Consider the following 25,164-nt stretch of genomic DNA (forward strand, 5'->3'; position numbering starts at 1 on the left):
ATGCTAACTGTGGCACAATACCACAGGACGTGAACATATGTGTCTGGGTTATTTTGGGTGCACTGTGAACATGTTAATCCCATTTAAAAATATTTTTATATTTTATATTTTATTATTTGGTTAAATGAAATCTGAGTAGTTCTTTATACTGTATAAGTTGCAAGTTGGCATTTTTGTCATAAAGTAGATATTTTTGCAGATTTGTGTCCAGAAATCTGCATCAGGAGCAATAGATAGGTCTGATTCCCATTTAGCCTGTGGTCAGCATAATGTGCTGTCTGATTTTAGTATTCTTCTGTATATTTTGAAGAGTAGTTGTTAGAGGACGATATATTAATTAACTCTGAGACAGAAAGTGAAAGTTCTAGATTAATGGATGATTTATGGATAGATGATTTAATTTGTAGATATTCCAAAAACCATTACTCCTGATGTCATATTACTGGACCAATGAAAATGAGGCCAGATCTGCCCATGTGTGCAAATTAAGTGGTGTTTTATTAACTGTATAATCTGGGTTAATCTGAATGGGGTGTATTAAGATGGTGCAAGAGTGGAGTTAGTGATTTGGTGACATCCTCCAGGCTCTCAGAGCTGCTGTAGATAGTGCTTTGAGACAGGAGTGTTTTTTTGATTGTCTGACTACAGAAGGGAACATCTGAAATTTTAATATCCTTACAAATTGTTTGCTCAATATCTAGCCATATGTTTTCAGATGGCTTTGGGGGACTCCATTTATATATCTGCTGAAGCTGATTAGCCAGAGAGTAGAGGAAGAAATGTGGTGCTTCCAGTCCTCCTTGTGTTTTTGGTTTCTAGAGTAGATAGTTTAACTCATGGAGTCTTATTTTTTTCAGTAAAATTGGGCAATGGCTGTGTCTGAAGATTTAAACCTGGTGAGGGTGGGTTGTGTTGGTATCACTGAGAATAAATAGTTTAGTTTAGGGAGTATAGTCATTTTAATGACTGATATTCTGCCCATAATGGATAGAGATCCAGCACTGAAGCTCATCATTTATTGTTTTGACTAATGGGGTGAAATTAAGACTAACAAGCTCTGAAAGCCTGGGGGAAATATTAATTGTAATTTAAAAAATGTAATTAATAAAATATGTGATGTGTTTGGTGCATAAACGGAGAGATGATGTCTGGGATGTCACAGCAAAGCTAATGTGAAGATTTAATCCAGTTGACTGAATGTTTAGAAATGTGGGAAAATGAATTGATAAGTTGAATTGTTTCTTGTAATGATGATGGGATGGGATCTTGTACATACAGTAATATTTCATCTGTGTAAAGAGCTGTTTGTTTAATGTTTAAACTCCTTTTTGTTGGTTTTGATTGCTTTTGTTGTCCTCACTTCCTGCTTTGGATGAAAGCATCTGCTAAATGACTAAATGTCAATGAATCCATTCATTTATTAGGTCTTATATTATTATTATTATTCACATCCAAATATATGAATGCAGTCGGTCTGTCTCATAGTTATTTGCACATCAAGTGTGATATGAATCATATGTGTCGACGCAGCGTATAAACACCTTCGATCAAGAGCGCAGATTCTTCTTTAACGCTTTTAAACGTGAATTCATCAGAAGGTCACAGACACATCGCATGTGGCTTTGACGTCATGTCCGCGCTGACGCGCGCGCCCCCTAGAGGCGTCACAGCGCCGCGTGACGTCACTTCAGCACCGTAGAGGAGGAACAGCTCCTTCCGCTCGACTAATGAAGCCCAAATCCGCGATCAGCAGTCCACCCGACGGGATCCGGTGAAAGCACGCGCGCTCGGTGAGCGAGGAGAACGCGTTTACCGCGGAGGACCACAGCGGATCCACCCGTCTCCTTGACACCGCGACAGCAGCAGCATCCTCCGGAAATACGGTACTGCTCCATCATCGTCAGAGCTCGGGCCAGCCGCGGAGAGCGCTTGACTCGAGACGCGGTGTGTGTGTGTGTGTGTGTGTGTGTGTGTTTGATGCTGGGAGCGCATCCCTCGTTGCGGTACTTCACGCGTTCACACGCGCCATTGACGCACAATGACATCACATCTGAACGAACGCGTCCATTTACTGCACTTTCATCAGCGTTTGCGCGTTGCTTTTGAAGAGCCGTGTCGTGTAAGAACGCGTGCGCTTGTTATGCAACCCTGTGTTATTGTGCAGAGAGCGACGGAACGCGAGCGTGAGCGTCGGTTCGCGCGGAAGAGTGCGGTGTTTTCCATATTCAGAGTATATTTCATGCAGATATACAATAGACTCAGTGATGTCGCGTTGCAGTAAGCAGGGCCAGCCCGTGGGATTGTGGGTAAATCACAAATAACCTGTCTGTGAGCATCAGGGGTTTTGTTTAGAATGGATGAACACAGACCTGTACAGTACACTGAGCTGCCCTGTCACCATTTCATCTGAAATACATCCAGCAGTTCACCAAAAACAGCAGTGTGACCATGTTAAAACTGAGTCTAGATATTTATTTATTTATTTATTTGTTGCTTTGGATAAAAGTGTCTTCTAAATGCATAAAAAATATAATAACAAGCAGCTGCAGAGTTCTAACAGCAGTACAGTCCTGCAGTGTTGGGGATAACGAGTTACAAAGTAACTCATTACAGTAACTATATTACTTTTTTGGGTAGGAGTCGCTGTCCGTTTGTCCAGTGCTGAAATGTCATCTTACAGATGGCTTCATCGAGCACACACGCCTGGCCCTAAGTTAACGTCGGTCTGTGATGTGTATATCATTCTAGCTGCTGTGCCTGTGATTTGTTGTGCTGTGTGATGTGTTTCCCATACATTTATTTATTTTTGTAGACTCTAAACTAAACGATTTTCCAAAAGGCTTTGTTGAATAAACATGAGCATGTACTGCACGTTTAATTATAATAATAATTCCTTACATTTATATGTTTAAATATCAAAATGAGACACCGGTGTTTTTATATCGCTGTATTTCTGAAGGAAGACTTGCATGTTATATGCCTTATAACACAGCATTTGTGAGCGTAGCTCTGCTTCGTTTGTTGGGGAAACGTCTATTTCTCGAGCTTTAAAGCATCTCCTGCTTAACATTTCTTCCATGTTTATTTTAATAGTAAATCCCATTTTTTTACCAAAACATAAAGTTTGCTTAAATTTAAATATTTAATAGAAAATCTAAATGAATGTTTTATGCCTTAATTTGATAACCAGAAAATGTAAATAAACAACATAATTTCTGAGGAAAAAAAACAAAAACATTTCATAAGGCTTTTTTAAGAAAAATTTAATAAATGAAGTTGTTTTTATGCATTTAAATAATGACACATGCTAAAAAAAAAACCAAATCAAACATATGGTGAAGAAAAAATAAAACATTTCATAGGGCGATAAACATGTAATAAAAAAAAAAAAACTTTTTATAAATTGCTGTGAAAATGTATAAGTGTTATGATTTAAATTAATTAGACATTTGATTAATACAATTAAATTTAACCATTAAAAAAAAAATAAAACAAAAAAAAATGGAATCCAGAAAAATTTAAACGGAAAACGGAATTTGGAAAAATTCTCTAAAAAATTAAAAAAAAAAAGTCAAGTAATAAGTAGTGAAGTTACTTTTCAAATGCAGTAATTAGTAAAGTTATCTAATTACAGTTTACAGAAGTAACTAGTACCCCAACACTGGAACAGAATGCCACACCAAGGGCCAGTAAAATACAGGTACAGGCTCCCCCAGTAAAATACAGGTTTTTTGGCAGGGTTCCCCTGGTGAAATTCACATTTTAAGGGCTAAATATCACATTATTGGGGTTGCTTAAACCGCAGACATGAAAAACAACCCATGTTAAAGACAGCCCAATTCTGCAGGAAAACTGTGGACTTGGCAACACTGGCTGCTAGTAAATCTGGCACTATGCATTGGGATCCAGATTTCACAAAAACAAAAAGCCTAAATTTTAGAAAGATAATATATAAACATACCATATTTTTCAGAATACAAGTCATGTTTTATTTTCATCCAGTAAATCCTGTCAGTAGGTTTTTAACCCCAAATGAGGGTTTGCGCTGATGCAAGCTGATAGTAAATCTGTCCGTAAGGGTCATTCCAAACGAAAGCGAGCAAGTTACCCTATTCACATAGTTCACATATGATGCTCACTACAAGGATGTCATTTGACCATTTGTGATCATGTGACCCAGGTGTTCTTAAAGTCAAATAATAGTTAAAATTCTGCTAACTTACTGCAGTTCTCTCTGACGCAGTAACAGAAAAAATCCTCTGTCTGTCCAATGATTGTAAACAGTCATTAGGTCCGTCAGACTGAAGATGTTTTAGCAGAAATATTTAAGACCCATCAAATCCAGATTTAAGACATTGTAAGACTTTTTTAGGACCTGCGCACACTCTGTTTCAGCAAAAATGAGTGAGTTTCTGCTAATTAATATTGTGGACCAATTGAGCCTTTCAATAATGAACTGTCGATCTGAGACCCTCACTGTAATATAAACTTGTGCACGATTTAATTGTGATTAAAAAATCTCACGAAGAATATTGCAATTCGTAAGTAATGTTGTCCTATCGTGCAGCCCTAGACTGAACTGTGTGACTGTGTGTGTGTCAATGAAACGCAAATTTACATAGCGTTTATAGACTCTAGAGTTTAGCTCCAACAATATATATATATGTTCATACACAGCTTAAGTAGCAAGATTTAGTTCAATTTTAACTATTTCTTCCATTTTATATTTATGGGTAAGAATAAGAAGCACTTCATCCGGTGCATCTGAAATAGCATGTATTTACACAGTTTATGTATCTCAGAGGGGATATGGATGAAATTAAACTGCAGTTACAGATGCATAAATAGTCTTAATGTATTGTTTTAACATAAAACATTGAATACTGATATTTGAAAAAATTGAAAACATGGGGGGGAAAGATAGACGAAATGTCACCGAGATTCATTCAAACAACTGATTCATTCAGAAACAAAGCATTTGACTGTGTTAATGAGTGAATCACTGAATCATGTATTCAACCGATTCGTTCAAAAAGCTGATTCATTCAATAAGTAAACACCATCTATTGCTCAGAGATTCAAAACAGTGCTGTGATCTTTGTTTGGAACTACTTTCATTAGCATAATTGAGCAAAAACAAGCAATATTATATCTTAAATGTAAGTCACATTGTTTTTTCTGAACTTATAATATGATTATTAATAATAATATGATTATTAAATCTGTTCATGCAGCTACAGAAAAAGGGTACTCTTTGTGTGATATGGATTAAGTTAACTAGGCCTGCATTCAATTATATAAATATAAAAATCATACAGAAGAATTAATTGCTGTCTACAATTTAGAATGCCTGTAACATTGAGTTTTAATATATTAATAAACTAATGTGTGTGCACTCTGTGTGGTTGGTGATATAGCAAACTTGATGACATCAGATTGCACATCATTTCAACAACACTTACCATATTATTGCAGACAATGCTGTACTGTATATTGCACACCCCAGACTCAACTTGAGTGGAAAAGTTAAATCATCCGCAGTTGTGCGGGGCGCACACTTCGCATGTGAGCAAAAACGTTTTTAGGAGTCTAACTTGCAAATGCCAGACCACCGATTCGTCAAACCTTCTTTCCTGCAGTCTGTGTTCTTCTGACTATTTTGTTGTAAGTAATGAATATACTTGGAAAAGTATCAGGGTAAAAGCATACATTTTGATTAGGAAATGTAGTGGAGTAAAAGTAAAAGTTGCCTGAAATGTAAAAATTCAAGTAAAGTACAGAAACTCCCGATAATAGTTTATATACAGTAATTCAATGGGAAGTTGAAGTTGCAGAATAAAAAGACTGTTATTCAAGCTACTGAAATGACTCTGATCTTTGGCCTGTGGGTGCAGATAATGGTTTTGGAAGAAGTGGCCGTTAAAATTAAAGGGGTAGTTCACCCAAAAACTCAAATTCAGTATTAATTACTCACCCTCATGTCGTTCCAAACCCTTAAGAAGAAGTTCATCTTTAAAACACAAATTAAGATATTTTTTATGAAATCAGAGTGCTTTCTGACTTTGAGTCTCCATTGATGATCTGATGATGTGAATCAGGTGTGTTTGATTAAGGAGACATGCAAAACGTGCAGTGTCGGGGTGCCTCCAGGACCAGGGTTGAGAACCACTGGGTCAGAGTGCTCTCGGATTTAATCAAAAATATCTTAATTTGTTTTCCAGAAGAACAAAGGTCTTATGGGTTTGGAACGACACGAGGGTGAGTAATTAAAGACTGAATTATCACTTTTGGGTTAACTATCCCTTTAAATGAAAAAAAACAAAAACAAATGTTTTTACTCTTTTCAACTTGAATTAGTTTGAGAACACTGTCTGAAAACAGTCGGCTTAGGTGGTTCCTATATACCAGAATACATCCTCTCATAGCTGGTAATGATCCACACATGTGATCAGTGCACCATAATCACTACTTATCCAATTCACTGTGCTATTTGATTGCCTTTCATAGTAAGCAGTATCATTCTCTTTCTCAGCACTTATGGCTGGTGTTGTGATTTCTCTCTCCAGGTGTGTTGACGAGCAGTGCTGCTACAGATCGAGTGGTGAGGGCCACTTTTCTGAAGGGTGGGTAACACAGTGGGCCACCCTCGCCCCTTCTGCCCCCATGGCTTGTGTCCACGAGCAACATGCCCCTTCCCCATCCCTCTCAGGGTTCAGCACCCCGCTCTCCGAACCCCCCTTCTGTCGGCCCGATTCGGAGGTGCCAGCGAGCACACCAGACACCGAGCTCACCCCGACCCAGTGCGTCCTCCGTAACGTGCTCTCCATCGACCCGGTGGGGGGCGGCAGCGGCACTCACAGCAACAGCCCCACCCTGAGCGACGAGCCCACCAACTTCTCTAACAGTGTTCTCAAGCTGCAGGAGGGTGGAGCCGAGGGCGGAGCCATGCGCAACCAGGCCGACAGCTTCCGGCTGCAGGCGGGCGGAGGAGGCTTTCTGGAAGGCTTGTTCGGATGCCTCAAGCCAGTGTGGACGATGATTGGGAAAGCTTATTCTACAGAGCACAAGCAGAGCCAGGAGGGTGAGTACGGCAGTCCGAGAATAGTCAAAGTGTTTTAATGTCGTGTTGCTCCACCTTGCTGGTAGAGGCTATTTACACTAACTCCACCCACCAATATGTGATTGGGGTAGTCAAGACTATCAAAGAGCCGCATCAAACATCAGTTTTAGTGGCGTAGATGATAAAGCACATTCTTTTTGATGCGATTAACCCAAGTTCGTGACCACCTTTTGCAAAAAAAAAAAAAATCTCCCGTTTTAAATGTCAAATCAAATCAGAAAGGCATTTTTTTCAATACAAATTAAGGAAATAATCTAAACGACAATAAAGTATCAGATTGGGTTAGGGGTGGGTGTAGGGAGGGTTTCATTGTCCCAATAAGGTGGCATTCATTTAATAATTTGAATTGAATAATTGGAAATTATAATTGACACTCAGTGCATTATTATTGCATACTGTTTTATAATGTACTAAAATATTGACAACTATTTGCAAAAAGTAGTATAAAGGGCAGAAAATCCTGCTATTTTAACAAAGTGTAAATAAGTGAAAAAGTGAAAGTGACGTGACGTAAAGCAGTATGGTGACCTATACTCAGAATTCAAGATATGGGGCATTTTGCTCAATTTTGCCAACCAGATGATAAAGCCAAAGCAGAACTGTTCATATCCAAGCAACCCACAGCTGCATTTCATGTCTTAATCCACGTTTTAAATGAATTGGTGAACCATTGGGCGTGTTGAACCACTGGCCATAGTTGCGGTGGCTTTGAAGTGGCTCTGCACAAACCATTCAGTGTTTGACATCAAAGTACCACAAGAGCGATTCAAAAGCACAAGGAGTCTCTGCTCTCTAAGCTCTCCTGGTACTTTGATGTCACACACCAATCTATCAGATGGTGATGATCCACTTCAAGTAGAACAAGCCTAATGATTCAATGAACCATTCATAAAGAACCATTTACTTCACTCCTGAATGAATCAGCCAATCAGCCTTTTGAATTAATCAAACAAATTAACTAATGACTCAAAGACTTTTACCACCACATACTGGCAGTTTTTGTTTATTATTTACAGTACCATTTCATTAAAGAAATAATTTAATATTTTTATATTCATAGTAATAATAATACAATTTGGAAAATAAATTATTAGAGTTCTAGTTCAACCAAAAATGACAATCCTTCATCATTTACTCACATGGTCCAAAAGAGAGAGAGGGGCAAGCCCGGTCCCAGCCAATCCACAACACGCTTTTAATCACCCACACCTGCTCAGCATTAACGATGTCATTAAGGCACTATAAAACACTTGGCTCAACTCCAGTTCACCGTCAAGCCTCCAACAGGAACAGACCTTTCGCTGTTGTCTCCCGACCCAGCGATGCACCGCGAATATCAAGACGTAAAGTATACTCACCTTTGAAACACTAACCTGTGTCATTGTTCTACTGCCCCCAGGACTCCTGAGCATTCTCCTGCTACCTGAGGTCCAACGATCCCTCTAGTCTCCTGTGTTTCCCCTGAGTTGGCTTGATAGCTTCCGCGTCTGAAAGGGAAGGAAAAGAGTATTAGCAATTTGTGACTGTGTGGCATTGACATTTCTGCAACGGAAGTACTCACCTGCCTTCAACCCTGCACCCAGTGATCTGCACTTAGCCCGCACCTGAAACCCCAAATATTCACCTTGCACTTGACTCTGTAAATAAACACCGTGCTTTGAATTCACTTACCTCTGCCTCTTGTGAATATCCTGGCAGAAGGCTTGACCAACACCGAAATGAATTCAGCACAGCCCGAGAATGTCGCTTTCTCAAACACCGCTCCCACACTGGTGTACATCGCAAATTCAATCTCTTGACCAGTTCCCTTCTCCAGCCGGGAGGAGGATTGCATTGGATTTTTATTACAATGTTCACTCGCACTTGAGCAATACCCTACAGAGAGTATGTCGAAGAGGCTTTGAGACAGGGGTATATCAGACCTTCCATCTCCCCAGCTGCCGCCAGTTTCTTCTTCGTCCCAAAGAAGGATGGATGGTTACGACCCTGTATAGACTACAGAGCCTTAAACAAGATAATGGTGAAATTTAGCTACCCACTTCCCTTGATCCCATCCTCACTAGAACAACTCCATGATTCTTGTATGTTCACAAAATTAGACTTAAGGAGTGCATACAACCTGGTCAGAATTCGGAAGGGAGACGAGTGGAAAACGGCTTTCATCACCCCCGGAGGAACTACGAATACTTTGTAATGCCGTATGGTCTAGTAAACCCCCCCTCAATGTTCCAGAGTTTCATGGACGAGGTCCTCAGAGAGTTCCTGAACTATTTTGCCCTCATCTACATAGATGACATACTCATTTACTCTTGCAACGAAAGTGAACACCAGCATCACATCGCCCAAGTGCTCCATCGACTCAGAAAGTTCTCCCTGTTTGTAAAGGCTGAGAAATGTGTCTTCCATCAGACCTCCATAGAATTCCTGGGCTACCACATCAGCGCAAAAGGGGTTAAAATGGATGACCGGAAGACACAGGCTATCACTTCTTGGCCTACTCCCAAGTCAATAAAGGATCTTCAGAGATTCCTGGGTTTCGCAAACTTTTATCGCCGCTTCATCGACTGGTACAGTATGATAACCACAGCACTCACATCTCTCCTAAAAGGGAAGCCAAAGACACTTCAATGGAACCCCGAAGCTGAGAAGGCCTTCCAGAGATTAAAAACCGCCTTTACGAAAGCCCCCTTGCTTCAACATCCTGACCCAGAGAATAAATTTATTGTGGAGGTAGACGCCTCTACAACAGGTGTGGGAGCCATCCTGTCCCAGTACTCCAAGAGCGTGTCCAAGCCTATGCCATGTTCCTTCTTTTCTAGGAAATTATCCACACCCCAGAGATATTATTATATTTGCAATTAAGAACTTCTTGCCGTGAAATTTGCCCTGGAAGAATGGAGACACTGGTTGGAGGGGGCCAGTCAGCCATTTCTCATGCTTACAGACCACGAAAATCTCCAGTACCTAAAAAAAGCTAAGAGGCTCAATCCTCACCAGGCCCGGTGGGCCTTGTTCTTTACCCGGTTTCACTTCCAAATATCCTACCATCTCAGATCCAAGAACAAGAGGGCCGATACATTATCACGCCTCCACACCCTTGAGGAAACCCTAGAAGAACCAGAGCCCATCTTGCTCACTCGACTATTCATCAATCCCATCCAGTGGGATCTAGATTAATTACTCCTCAAACAATCATGACGACGGCCCATTCCACTTACGTGTGCAGCTGGCAAGATCTATGTATCGAAGATCACTGTACGTCCCTCATCTCCTATGCTCACTCATCCGTGGGAACAGGTAATCTCGGAGTCAGTAAGACACTCACTACACTGCAACGAAAATACTGGTGGCCAAGAATGCAAAAGGAGATCCAAGAGTTTATCCAAGGGTGTGCCCTTTGTGCCATGACTAAGGTACCTCGACAACTACCTAACGGGAAACCACTCCCATTGCCGATTCCCCATCGCCCTTGGTCCCACATTGGAGTGGATTTTGTCACCAATCTCCCAGTTTCAGATGGTAACACCTGCATTCTTGTAGCAATAGACAGATTTTCTAAAGCATGTAAATTAATTCCACTGAAAGCCCTGCCCACAGCCTTCAAGACAGCTGAACTCTTGTTTGAACGTGTTTCCTAACTTTGGTATTCCAGAGGATATTGTATCGGACAGAGGGACCCACTTTATCTCCAGGGTATGGCGGTCATTCTTCGCACTCCTCAACATTACAGTACAAAACAAAAAAACGGGCAAACATAACATAAGATCTAAGACATCAGTCGCTTCCTTAGAACATTTTGCCATAACAACCAAAACCTCTGGAACCGTTACTTAGTCTTGGCAGAATACGCCAAAACTGACTCAAGCAGTTAATACCTGGTTCCGGAACAGCGAGAGGGTTTGGAACCAGGCACACCACCAACTTCAGCAGGCAGTAAGTTGCCAGCAACGCTTTGCTAATACTCACCGTAGACAAACTCCTACCTACCAACCCAGGCAACTGGTATGGCTCTCTACACAGGACATCTGATTAAGACAACCATGTCGGAAACTGAGTCCAAAATACATAGGAACATTCCCGGTGGAATGACAGATTAACCCAGTTACCTACCGACTCTGACTACCCACTCAGTACTGAATGCACCCCACCTTTCATGTCTCTCTGTTGAAACCCCATCACTTACCTGTTTCTGTTCCCTCTGCAGACCCGGTCCCTGACGACAACCCCCCGTTACAACCCATTGACTCCAAGCCCATCTACACAGTAAGAGAGATTCTGGACTCCTGACATTGTGGTGGGCGACTAGAATACCAGTGGACTGGGAGGATTATGGACCAGAAGAAAGGTGTTGGGTACCTCGTCAAGATATCCTTGATACCAATCTGCTCACAGAGTCCCATGCCCATCATCCAGAAAGACCCACTCCGTGGCCCCGAGGCAGAACCCCACGATGTCAGAGAGCAAGGTCCGCTGGCGCGGACCCTGGAGGGAGGGGGTAGTGTCAGAGACCAGGCAAGCCCAGTCCCAGCCAATCCACAACGCTCACGCTCCCCTGGGTTTTAATCACCCACACCTACTCAGCATTAACGATCTCATCAAGGCACTATAAAACACTCACCTCAACTCCAACAGACCATAAGGAACACCCAACAGGAACAGACCATACGCTGTTGTCTCCTGACCCTTCGATGCACCGCGAATATCAAGAAGTAAAGTATACTCACCTTTGAAACACTAACCTGTGTCATTATTCTACTGCCCCCAGGACTCCTGAGCATTCTCCTGCTACCTGAGGTCCAACGATCCCTCTAGTCTCCTGTGTTTCCCCTGAGTCGGCTCGATAGCTTCCGTGTCTGAAAGGGAAGGAAAAGAGTATTAGCAATCTGTGACTTTGTGGCATTGACATTTCTGCAACGAAAGTACTCACTGCCTTCAACCCTGCACCCAGTGATCTGCACTTAGCCCGCACCTGAAACCCCAAATATTCACCTTGCACTTGACTCTGTAAATAAACACCATGCTTTGAATTCACTTATCTCTGCCTCTTGGGAATATCCTGACAAAGAGTAGGCTATATGTAATACATTTTAACAAACAAAATATTTCTTGCTGAACCTACTTTTTGTAATCTCTGTTTGATGCTTTATACAACAATGACTTTAAATTATCTTTTGGGAGTAATTTCTCCAAATTTGATGTGCGATTAATTTGATTAATTAATCACCACATCATGTATTTAATTAGATTAAAAAAATGTATCGCTTACCAGCTCTAGTAAAAACCCATATATATGAAGCTGGATATGTTACACTCACATTCATAAGAATCAGTTTTCAAATGTCACAGCATATTAAAATTTTTTTGAATTCATAACATGATATTCCTCAAGTTATTGTGCAAAAATTGGGATTTATTAATCAAAACTGTGGACCTGTAAATCATACTTTGTGTGCAAAGGAAAAAATGTTGTCAGAGTTTTACTGCCTTGTGTTTATTTGAACTGGAAACTGCAGTGATCCATGTGTATATTTCCAGTGAGCCGAATGTCTCTTCCAGAATCCTGGGAGGTGCCATTCGAGGAGATCTCCGAGCTGCAGTGGGTGGGCAGCGGGGCGCAGGGAGCTGTGTTCCTGGGCAAGTTTCATGGTGAGGAGGTGGCTGTGAAGAAAGTCAGAGACGTCAAGGAGACTGAGATCAAACATCTGCGCAAGCTCAAACACCCCAACATCATTACCTTCAAGTGAGTGAATGCAAATCTGCACACTGGCATCACCCTCATTATATAAAAGTATGATTATAAATAGTGTATTTTCCAGAAAATAAGTTACCCCAAAAGATAAGTCGCACTGGGTCAAAATTGCATTGCTGAGAGACAGAAAAAGTTAAGTCACATCAGTGTATAAGTCACGTGATGCGTGTTATTACATTCCGAAATTATGTAAAGTATCTTAAATGTAATGTTTACAAACATTATAAATACTATACACATTGCCACAGTGCCATTCATTATAAACAAGAGTTAGGCCATTATATAGGGGTGTTAAAATTAATCGATTCTTTGATTCATTGTGATGCAGTCAAGGTACGGTAATAGACCATAACCAACCACAAAGTACAGATGCTTTTCTGAAGTCATTTGTTGCATATGTGCTTTGTCGTGGTAACATACAATGGTGGAGGGAGGTGAGACGCGACTGCGAGTTATTACAATTTCTTTATTTGACCCTCTAACTCTAACACTCTCTATTCTACTTCTATTCTTTAAAAAAGAAGAAAAAACATGTCCCTTTAAGACTTGCACTCTATTAATTTACTAGCTGCTTGTTTTCTTAAAAAAAAAAAACACTAGCTTTTCTAATCTTTTTGTATTCTATCTGTTTTCTTTTTATTTTTTATACAATTAACAAAAGCAAAAAAGACCTCTAAAACTAGCTTTCTATATTTTTTTCTATTATGTTTTCTTTTTATTTATTATTTCTACTAATGTAATGTAAATGTAATGTAAAAATGCTCCAAATACTTAAAAAACTGAGATCTGGGCACATTTAACCTTTTATGAATAACCTGGTAAGCACGACCTGGAGAAGACACGCTGTGTGTAAATCATGTCATGCACAAGTTGCAAATGTTTAGTTCATTGCATTGTGCAGATGCAACGTGAAACTGCAGTCTAGCATATACTCGAAATAAGCAGTGGATTCTCTCATTTTAAAAATAATATTACCAATCAAATCATTTATTTTGATCTACAGTGTAAAGTTAAACAAACTTTACAACAGCTATTGTTTCTGTATATTTCTTGATCAAAATATTCGACATTTAAAGTGAATCACAAGTTGACACTTGAAAGTAAATTTTTATTGCCTACAAATTAACAATATTCTTTATAGCCCATAATACTTTTATTTCACAAACAAATTAGGAAAATATAGTGCTCAATCATGTCTGTAGCACTTCAAAAAGGGTCTGGCTTAAAAATATAGATTTTTAGATTAAATAGATTCTTTTTTTTTACAAACTGATATTAGTCATTAAATGCCAAGGTCAATCTTTGAGTCCATGCTGTTGTCAACTGATGCATTATAAATTAAAGCACACCTTCCATCCAGTACCCATAAAAGTAAAGAAAAAAAGCCTCAGTTTATCATGAAATTCAAACTATTCTTCAGACTACATATAGTTTTGACATTCTATAATGTTTGATGACAGATCATTGCGTCTCAGTTCAAGCAGCAGCCCTCTTTACCATTAGTTATAGCATGAAATAAACATCAAGAAAGTGTGTTGAAAGAAACATAAAAACTTGTATCAAATCTCAGTGTTTCAGCTGCAGAGAGAAATCATAAACAGCTTGTTCAGACTATCTGACCCCAAGCCATTCAGTGTCCATGAATAACTCTGGAGAGGAGCATTTTTCTAAATATTTGCAGTATATTATCTATTCAGCATATTTTGATTTATTCTGTTTTGTTACTTTATTATTTAATGGATGTTTGTGTCATTAAAACAAGTGTTCAGGTCAGCCAACCAATTAAATAATCTTGTCATCAGTCCATTAGGTCATTTAAAGATGTCAAACACAATGTTTAGGCTACAACTGCATCTGTCTCTGCTGTAAACTGATGTGTTTTTTTTCTCACACTGGTTACACTTAACAGCCTGAGAGATGGCATGAAAGCATGCTATATAATTGCATGATATACAGTACATAATCCATAACAATTTGCCTTAATATTTTAGTTTAAATATGCATTAGAGATCGCTGATGAAGTTGTTTTATACACGTTTCCATAGTCTAATAAATAATTGCTTTCAGAATGTTACATCCGTAGCAGTGTTTTTACTCCGAAATACAAAAACAAAACTCGAAATAAAATGGATCTGTTATGTCCTGTAAGGGGCCAAATCCTTCTCCATTTGGTAGATATTGTTGCTTCTGGTTTGTGTGTTGTAATTCACAGAATTACAAACATATGTTGTCTCTGAGAAACTTCATGTCTGTAAGACAAGTGTATTTCCCCTCATCTCAAATATAAAACACATTTATAGACTGATATTTTTCTGATGTCTGCACCATTGTTATGGGTTTAAACAAATATAAACAGATGATTCAATATATTTGCAATGAATATACAACTTTATTGCAAATTTTGACTGCTAACTGTAATGCTTTAATAGCTCTTATATTACCTCACATATGTAAATGTAATGATAAAATCTCCATATTCATCGGGAAGAAGGAGGCGGGAACCGGCGCACAATCAAAATGAAACTTTAATATTCAAAATAAATACAAAACAGCGCACCAGCCCCTCGCGGACGACTGGTGCGCGCAAATAAAAACCAAAACATAAAATAATGGCCCAGGCCTGGTCCTCTCTCGTCCTTCACTATAGTCGCTCCTTCCACCTCCTACGTGGGACTCGATACCAGCGGTGGGGCGCAGGTGTAGCTCATCTCCAATCACTACACCTGGCCTCACTCCTCGTTCCCACGCCTCTCGGCCCCGCCCCACTCGCCACAGTAAACAACTAAATTTTCTCATGTCATCCTTGATCAGCATTCAAGTTTATATATGTATATAATGTATTATATATGTATTAAATATGTTCTGCTTGAACCGAGCCAGAGCGTGATTACCCCCACTGCCCTGCACTCACACTTAGGCTAAGTTCACACTACAGGACTTTGAACGTCGGCAGATCGCTATGCTGTTCAGACTACGTGACTTGATTGTCTGTCATGAGCCCCTTTCAAACTGAGATTCTGGATAATACATGGGTAATGTGTCCTGACAATAGTTCCCGGATCGTTAGATTTTGCACTTTCACACTGCCAGTGATTACCCGGAATATGTGCGTGTGTTCACACACAACCCATAAAGTTCCGTGATGGCACACAACATCAGGATGTGACGTGTAATGCGTGAGCTGAAAACGCTAGTCACGTTAACTTTCAGTTAAGCTGCTAAACGATCTCAGCTTTAGCACGGATAATGAGGAGCTGACTGATCTTCTTCATTACAGTTTGCACAATTTTTGTCGCGAATGTCAATCTGCCTTCAAAACTCTCTGTAAAAGAATTGCACGATAGGGTGCATCATCACTATGACACATCCTTTATTGCATTGGTTCTGTTCATCGGGATGTGTTTGCGTTCACACAGAAGGCAGTCCAACAATGTTCAGGCATTTTTCCAGGACCAACGTTCAGTGTGAAAGGGGCTTTAGTGTCGTTGTGGAGTTCACACAACGCAACACTGCATAAATGCACGGGGTGATACACTACATGAGCTGACAACAACTCTGTCACTCAACAACTCTACACAATCTTAAACCACGTTTTGTCACAAAACACACACAAAAGATGTTGAATAGGAATGACACTAATCAAGAAGTGAAACAGGACTTGTGTATTTGAAAATGGACATCGGTAACAAATAAGTGCTGCTAGCTGCTTGCATGATGATCTGTTCTGAAAAAAAAAATGCTCCATTTGTTGTCTTCAAAAATTCTTAAAAACATATTGCTGCTGCTGTTTTTCTTCTGCTGACCTCAACCCATGCCTTGCTCTCTCATTGGATGTAGCTTGTCAAGACACCTGATGTCGAATGATGTCGAACCGTGATGTCGAATCGGCTGACTGGTCCGGATATTTAGCTTGTTAGCTATTTGTCTGGCGTCTTCAAAAACGTCAGCGATGCATCAGCGAGCCTCTTAGATATGTCGTTGAGTAGTTCATACATTAAGATTGTCTAGTGCCAAATACCCGCTGATTTTCGTCCAATCACAGCCTGACCTGTCAGCGAGTTTTTTTACTTGCAAATTGGACTTAAAATCTTACAATTACAGTTCATCAGTAAGGTGAGAACCAGACCTGTTAGATGAAACAATTATTGCAAAACCATCCAGTAGGTGGCGATATGCACCAAGATGTAAATCACCATTAAACAGAAAAAGATTAAAGAATAAATGGTCCCACTTTATATTGTGTCCCTAATACGTGTGTACTTAAATAGTAACTAGATGTGTATTTAACCACAGTGTAAGTGCACATTGGTACATAGTATCTACAGTGCTAATGTTTGCGTAACTACACACATATAACAACATACTGAATGGTATGTGTTAGGGCTGGGATAAACTATTATTTTTTAAACGATTAATCTAGCGATTATTTTTCGATGCATCGATTAATCTAACGATTATTTTTTTCTGACCAATTCGATTTCGATTATCTCCCCATTAATTGAATACTAACAATTTATACATGTTGATTTACATATCTGAATAAAAAAAAAACATGAATTCCTTAACATTGCAATATATGTTTATTGCTCTTAAAATTACAAAATAAAAGCCTGACTAAGAAAGCATTACTTTGCACTTGTATAGAGATAGCATTCAATAAAACCTTGAAGCCTTGAAAACACACAGCTTACTGAAACAAGCTTACTGAACACATAGGGCCTAGCTTACTGAAAAAAGTTCTTCTTTCAGATGAAAATAACAACAACTTGATGTCTAGCATTCAATAAAAAAGTTCACCCAAAATACTTGTTTAGAGCAAATGAAAGAATACAGTAACCAATGTAAACTTGAGGGCTTTAAGCTAATACAGAGTGCTTTAAAAAAAATAAAAAAAATAAATAAAAATTAACAGTGGGAGCCAGCAGCCTGTCATGGAGAAAAAAAAAATCTCTGAATGCTCCACGTGACACTTTGGTGTTCCTCCCTTTTTCTATCGTGTCTAATGATTTTGGTTAATATGCACGAGGGAGAGAGAGAGAGAGAGAGAGAGAGAGAGAGCAAGACAGCGCTCGTGTAGTATGAAGACTGTAATTGCACGTGTGCGCGTGAAACTTTGGTGTTTCGCCCTTTTTGTATAGTGTTTAATGATTTTGATTAATATGCACAAGGGAGAGAGAGAGCAAGAAGCGCTCATGTAGTTTGAAGACTGTGAGTGCGCACGCAGCCGGTGCTCTCTCTCTCTCTCTTACGCGCCCTGTCATTCATTCTATTCTACATCACTCACCGATCAAATAAGGCTTTGACAGCCGCCAAAAAAAAGATCAATGCAGAAAAACCCCTGGATTGGTTATATAACGTTGGACAGATTGTTGATCCGGCCATCGCGTATATTCAGTGCACATAAGGTAAACGTTTTGCAAAGTTTTTTAGAGAAATAAAAACAGGTCGACGAATCGATGCGCATATTTTTCATCGATGACCTCGACGCGTTGTCCCAGCCCTAGTATGTGTATATCATAGACTGTATAAAAACATGGACGTAGTGTCTGTGACGTCACCCATAGGTTTCTGAAGAGAGTTTTTGAAACCAAAAGTGCCCAAAAGTGGCACTATATTTTTAATATAAAAATACACGAAAACAGTCCGGGAGCAATATAGAAAAGTAATGGGTTCAAAGTCACATGTCTCATGAGTTTCAAATCTGAAGATATCATGAAAAATGAGATTCCTGCAAATATTTTTTTTTGAGACTCTAGTCCCCCAATATCTCCACCCCCTGGATCCCATTTTCCACCCCTGAACCTACCGATCGCCACCCCCTGGATCCCATATCCACCCCTAAACCTACCGATCTCCACCCCTGGAACCCATTTCCATCCCTGAACCTACCGATCTCCAACCCCTGGAACCCATTTCCACCCCTAAAACCACCGATCTCCACCCCCTGGATCCCATTTCCACCCCTAAACCTACTGATCTCCACCCCCTGGATCTCATTTCCATCCCTGAACCTACCGATCTCCAACCCCTGGATCCCATTTCCACCCCTTAACCTACTGATCTCCACCCCCTGGAACCCATTTCCACCCCTAAAACCACCGATCTCCACCCCCTAGATCCCATTTCCATCCCTGAACCTACCGATCTCCACCCCCTGGATCCCATTTCCACCCCTAAACCTACTGATCTCCACCCCCTGGATCCCATATCCACCCCTAAAACCACCGATCTCCACCTCCTGGATCCCATTTCCATCCCTAAACCAACCGATTTCCACCCCCTGGATCCCATTTCGGATGTATAAAACAGAAATAGGGTGTTTAATCGAGCTCCTGCTTAGTTCAGCTCCAGCACACCTGCCTGGAAGTGTGAAGTGATCCTGGAAACTGTGATTACTGACTTTGACCTTCAGGGAGCAGGACTGGACACACCTGGCCTAAAATAACAAATAATTATTTTACTTAATTAACATATTTACCCGAATATAAGACAGTGTTTTTTTTCTTGTAAATACATGTAAGTGCACATTGGTACATAGTATCTACAGTGCTAATGTTTTGTGAAACTACACACATATAACAACATACTGAATGGTATGTGTATATCATAGACTGTATAAAAACATGGACGTAGTGTCTGTGATGTCACCCATAGGTTTCCAAAGAGAGTTTTTGAAACCAAAAGTAGCACTATATTTTTAATATAAAATTACACGAAAACAGTCCTGGAGCAATCTAGAAAAGTAATGGGTTGAAAGTCACATGTCTCATGAGTTTCAAATCTGAAGAAGATATCATGAAAAATGAGATTCCTGCAAATATTTTTTTTGAGACTCTGTCTAGTCCCCCCCCCCCACCACCAAATATAAAAAATATTTACCAACTATATTGAAAGGTTCTATAAGCTATTTCAGTCATTAAACATACCACTGCATATTTAGACAGAACACTAGACAGAAACTTTGACATCATATAAGTGGTTTATTTGAGCAATAGAAAAATACAATAAGAATATTTTGAGTAAAAAAAGAGCTAGAAATGCAGCATTTACAATGAATTACAATGAAATTACGTGCTGATGGCCAGTTATAGAGATTGTAATCATACATGGATCCCATATCCACCCCTAAACCTACCGATCACCACCCCCTGGAACCCATTTCCACCCCTAAAACCACCGATCTCCACCGCCTAGATCCCGTTTCCATCCCTGAACCTACTGATCTCCACCCCCTGGATCCCATTTCCACCCCTAAACCTACCGATCTCCACCCCCGGATCCCATATCCACCCCTAAAACCACCGATCTCCACCCCTTGGATCCCATTTCCATCCCTAAACCAACCGATTTCCACCCCCTGGATCCCATTTCGGATGTATAAAACAGAAATAAGGTGTTTAATCGAGCTCCTGCTTAGTTCAGCTCCAGCACACCTGCCTGGAAGTGTGAAGTGATCCTGGAAACTGTGATTACTGACCTTGACCTTCAAGGAGCAGGACTGGACACACCTGGCCTAAAATAACAAATAATTATTTTACTTAATTAACATATTTCCCCGAATATAAGACAATGTTTTTTTTTCTTGTAAATACACCTGAAAAAACACAGTCGTCTTATATTCAGGGTCTAGACTTTGACATGTCAATAATACACCAACTATAGGTGGCGCTAAAAAACACATAAAACGAGTGTGCCATGAAATAAATAATGTAATGTGTGTTGTAAAGGTCGCGAGTGAAAACAAAAGAAATGCTTACAGCAGCATGAGTCGTGACTGTCATTAGCCTGATGGGACCAAACTTCCTCTGTAAGTGATTTTAAAACATAAGACAGTACCCAGATGGACTAAATGTTATATAATTCAAATGGGCTACCTCATATTTTTATGGTATGTTATATTGTTGGTACATTTTACCAGTATTTATCATACTTTTAAAAAAAAATGTTTTTAATGCAATATGAAAACAATTTAATTTAATTTAATCTGACAGGCTGCAAAGAAACAGCAGCTCATGTTAAGATTTTTCACTCTGTAAACTTGTGTTTCAGGGGCGTGTGCACGCAGGCTCCGTGTTACTGCATCATCATGGAGTACTGCGCGCAGGGCCAGCTCTATGAGGTGCTGAGGGCCGGCAGGAAGATCATGCCGTCTCTGCTGGTGGACTGGGCCATGGGAATCGCAGGCGGCATGAACTACCTCCACCTGCACAAGATCATCCACAGAGATCTCAAATCACCCAAGTATAATGCTGCTGTAGCCTCATTAGCTGAAACCCTCATTTATACCAAATCACACAACTGTGCAAAGCAATAGCAAACTGAAAGTGTGCCTTATACCCGAATCTTCTCTCTGTTAGTATGCTGATAACACACGACGACCTGGTGAAGATCTCAGACTTCGGCACGTCTAAGGAGCTCAGAGACAAGAGCACCAAGATGTCGTTTGCGGGAACTGTGGCCTGGATGGCACCCGAGGTGATTCGGAACGAGCCTGTGTCCGAAAAAGTGGACATCTGGTATGATCATTCTTAATCACTGGGTCTGGGAGTGCTCAGGTTCATAGGGTACATATTCCTGCTCCAGTGTACTAATATGCAACTTATAAAAATCCCATGATGCGATATATTGCGATGTGAAGTCCACAATATCATATTTATTGCAAATATAATAAATTTGAATATAATAATAATAATAATAATACAAATAAAAAAACTTCATCAATGTCAAGTCACATTTATTTATATAGCGCTTTAAACAAAATACATTGCGTCAAAGCAACTCGACAACATTCATTAGGAAAACAGTGTGTCAATAATGCAAAATGATAGTTAAAGGAAGTTCATCATTGAATTCAGTGATGTCATCTCTGTTCAGTTAAAAAGTGTCTGTGCATTTATTTGCAATCAAGTCAATGATATCGCTGTAGATGAAGTGACCCCAACTAAGCAAGTCAGAGGCGACAGCGGCAAGGAACCGAAACTCCATCGGTGACAGAATGGAGAAAAAACCTTGGGAGAAACCAGGCTCAGTTGGGGGTCAGTTCTCCTCTGACCAGACGAAACCAGTAGTTCAATTCCAGGCTGCAGCAAAGTCAGATTGTGCAGAAGAATCTTCTGTTTCCTGTGGTCTTGGTGCTCCTCTGAGACAAGGTCTTTACAGGGGATCTGTATCTGGGCTCTAGTTGTCCTGGTCTCCGCTGTCTTTCAGGGCAGTAGAGGTCCTTTCTAGGTGCTGATCCACCATCTGGTCTGGATACATACTGGATCCGGGTGACTGCAGTGACCCTCTGATCTGGATACAGACTGGATCTGGTGGCTACGGTGACATCGAAATAAGAGAGAAACAGACTAATATTAGCGTAGATGCCATTCTTCTAATGATGTAGCAAGTACATCGGGTGTTATGGGAAGTGTTTCCGGTTCCGGTTTACCTAATTAATGCAGCCTAAAAATCCTTTAATGGATTTGGATATTAAAAGCATATTAGTATGTTATGTGTAAGCCAGGTTAAAGAGATGGGTCTTTAATCTAGATTTAAACTGCAAGAGTGTGCCTGCCTCCTGAACAATGTTAGGCAGTAGTAGCCATATACTGTAAAACAATTGCACTATAAAATAAAAAAGAGAGAGCATTTTTTATAGGTATATTATTTTAGCTTTACATTTACAAATTTCAATACTTCTTTGCTAATTTCTACACTTGAAAGATATTTCAAATTTGGACTGTATTTAAACCGTTAGCTGTCAGAAATTCATGCTGCACTCTTAAGCTTTTATTTTGAAGGAAAACTTTCACCCTAGTGAAAGGCTGTAATCATCTGCAGGAAAATAATGCATAAGTGGTGGCTGTTGCATACACAAACACATACTAAACTTATGGCATGTGCGATAAACAAATTCATTGTATTCATTCAGTGTGGATGTAGCCATTCTTAGGCGCAGGCAGAGGTCATTTGGGGACAAACAGTAACCAGTAGGCAAGGCAAGAGAATAATCCAAACAACAGGCAAGATATCCAAAAACACGACCAGGCTAGACAGGGTTAGAAACTGGCTCCGTAATAACACTATCAGCAGAACAGTGATACATGCATACAATACTCAGAAGTGAATGGTTGTTTGAGACTGATTCTTATAGTCGTGACATGACGAGCTGTTTGAAACTGAAATAAAATAAAATAAAATAAAAAACTCTTAACTCTAGTGTAAAATGAATACAGTTTTACAGACTGAACTTATATTTACATACTTCTCTTTCATAAGCAGAAGAACTACTCAGGGGTCAATGAATGTGTGGTTCGTCATCCTCTGTCACTGTATGGCAGTGGAGAAACGCCACATGGTAATCATGACCACAAATGTTGGCATTTCTCTTTAGCTGGATTTATCGCTCAAGCCTCCCATGTAGGTGCTGTCTAATTTACAACAAACGGAGCATAGTGAAGTCCAGGAGATGAAGTGAGGAGATGAATGTAGCTGTCAGTGATGTGATGCATGATATGTTGTGTCTGCAGGTCGTTCGGTGTGGTTCTGTGGGAGATGCTGACCGGTGAGATCCCGTATAAAGACGTGGACTCCTCCGCTATCATATGGGGCGTGGGAAACAACAGCCTGCAGCTTCCTCTTCCTGAAAGCTGCCCTGATGGCTTCAAGATCCTGCTCAGACAGTGCTGGTGAGGAACCACGAAAGAAAGAGAGTGTGCTGAAGAGTGCTTTTATAACTGTACTGCAGATAACATGTTAATGAACTTACAGAGAGATGCACTGTTACGACTATGTTTCTTAACACACCTAAATAGACTTTTAAAAAATTGTAGTTTGTAAAAATGTCAAATAAAAAGTGTTACTTCAAAGTGCATTTTAAATCATTAGGTTTTATTAAACTTAAATTTTAGAAAAGTACACTTATTTCGATGTGCTGATCAACATACTAAAAGCACATATAAAGCATTGTAATTGTAACTTTAGTGTGGTCTTTAATACGTAGTGTAAATATACAAAATTGCATCTTCCTTGTTAAAATGTCTAATTACAAATATATTTAAATACAAAGTTCAACAGAACTTCAACAAAGTCCTACTTATGTTCAGCTAATTACATTTAATATAAATTTAAACTATAATACATTTACAGTACATGCAATTTAGATGCAATTCAGTGACCGAAAATATTTCATTCAATTTGTACTTAAAGAAAAGTTAAAAAAGCAATTAAGGGAGGAAGGAAGACGAGAAAGTTATGGGGCAATAGATTATCTCCCTGCAAAATGCAATAAGCAGAGAGTGACTGGTAGTAATTTGTAATACTAATATGTGTGTGTAGGAACTGCAAACCCAGGAACAGGCCGTCGTTCAGGCAGATTCTGCTGCATCTGGACATCGCGTCTGCAGACGTGCTCTCCACTCCGCAGGAGACCTACTTCAGATCTCAGGTGAGACGCTCATTCACCTCTGTACATCTATGAGTTGCGAAACACTTCTGTTCACCTAGACATGGAACCAGACGAAGTATGTTGAGAATCTAGTTCAAAACACCTGCAAGGATCCTGGAAATGCTATTTAAAAATGCTTTTATTATTTTTAAGAAAAGTGACATTTTTTACCAATAAAAATGTAATTTAGTGTAAACACTATGAAAAGTAATTAAGGGCCAGTTCTCACTATTAACTAGCTTTTTATCATGTATAATAGCATATGCCTTTTTCTGGATAACCATATTTCTAAACTTAACTTCCTTACTAACTATTAATAAGGGCAAACTCTTGATTAATAGTGAATATAATTAATAGTCTTAGTTAATCTCTTAATTGATAGTGAATAGGCCTACTTCGGTATTATTGCATTATACATTCAACACAGTTTTACCATTCTCTGACAGTGTCTGATCATTTAACTATACATTTAATGCTGTGATTTCCAAAAAATAGCTGCGATACAATTTCAATGAAAAAAAAAATTATATATATATATATATATATATATGTGTGTGTGTGTGTGTGTGTGTGTGTGTATATATATATATAAATAATAAAATGTAGGGCTGTAGTACTTGAGTCCGGTCTTGGACTCTGTCGTCTGGGACTTGTCTCGGACTCGTTGAATTTGCACTCGGACTTGTCTCGGACTTGGCCATTGGACTCGCCAAGTCTTCTAGTTGGTCTCGACCGAGTCCAGCAAAAAAATTAAATAAAAAATTTCTCCTTCAAAACAAAACCACATTTGCATGATGTCGCGACTGAAAACGTGTGGAAAACGCTTGGAGCGCCGCTCTCCTTATTTCCAAAGCACTCTGTAGCCTG

General features: G+C 39.7%; 1 protein-coding gene across 4 annotated transcripts in view; it reads left to right on the forward strand.

Annotated features, from left to right (window-relative positions):
- The first annotated feature begins 1,655 nt into the window (after window positions 1-1,655).
- The window catches only part of map3k12 (mitogen-activated protein kinase kinase kinase 12), a 55,014-nt gene continuing 31,505 nt past the window's right edge, over window positions 1,656-25,164 (forward strand). For 3 of the 4 annotated variants that reach the window (XM_026272728.1, XM_026272726.1, XM_026272729.1), the window contains exons 1-7: window positions 1,656-1,883; window positions 6,567-7,081; window positions 12,656-12,860; window positions 20,919-21,110; window positions 21,227-21,385; window positions 23,381-23,539; window positions 24,189-24,297. In XM_026272728.1, coding sequence (XP_026128513.1) covers window positions 6,664-7,081; window positions 12,656-12,860; window positions 20,919-21,110; window positions 21,227-21,385; window positions 23,381-23,539; window positions 24,189-24,297 — 1,242 coding nt within the window. In that variant the 5' untranslated portion in view covers window positions 1,656-1,883; window positions 6,567-6,663. The remainder of the gene's footprint in view (window positions 1,884-6,566; window positions 7,082-12,655; window positions 12,861-20,918; window positions 21,111-21,226; window positions 21,386-23,380; window positions 23,540-24,188; window positions 24,298-25,164) is intronic. The other variant, XM_026272727.1, reaches the window with a different exon arrangement.

The sequence above is a fragment of the Carassius auratus genome, chromosome 9 (assembly GCF_003368295.1).
Source record: "Carassius auratus strain Wakin chromosome 9, ASM336829v1, whole genome shotgun sequence".
NCBI lineage: Eukaryota > Metazoa > Chordata > Actinopteri > Cypriniformes > Cyprinidae > Carassius > Carassius auratus.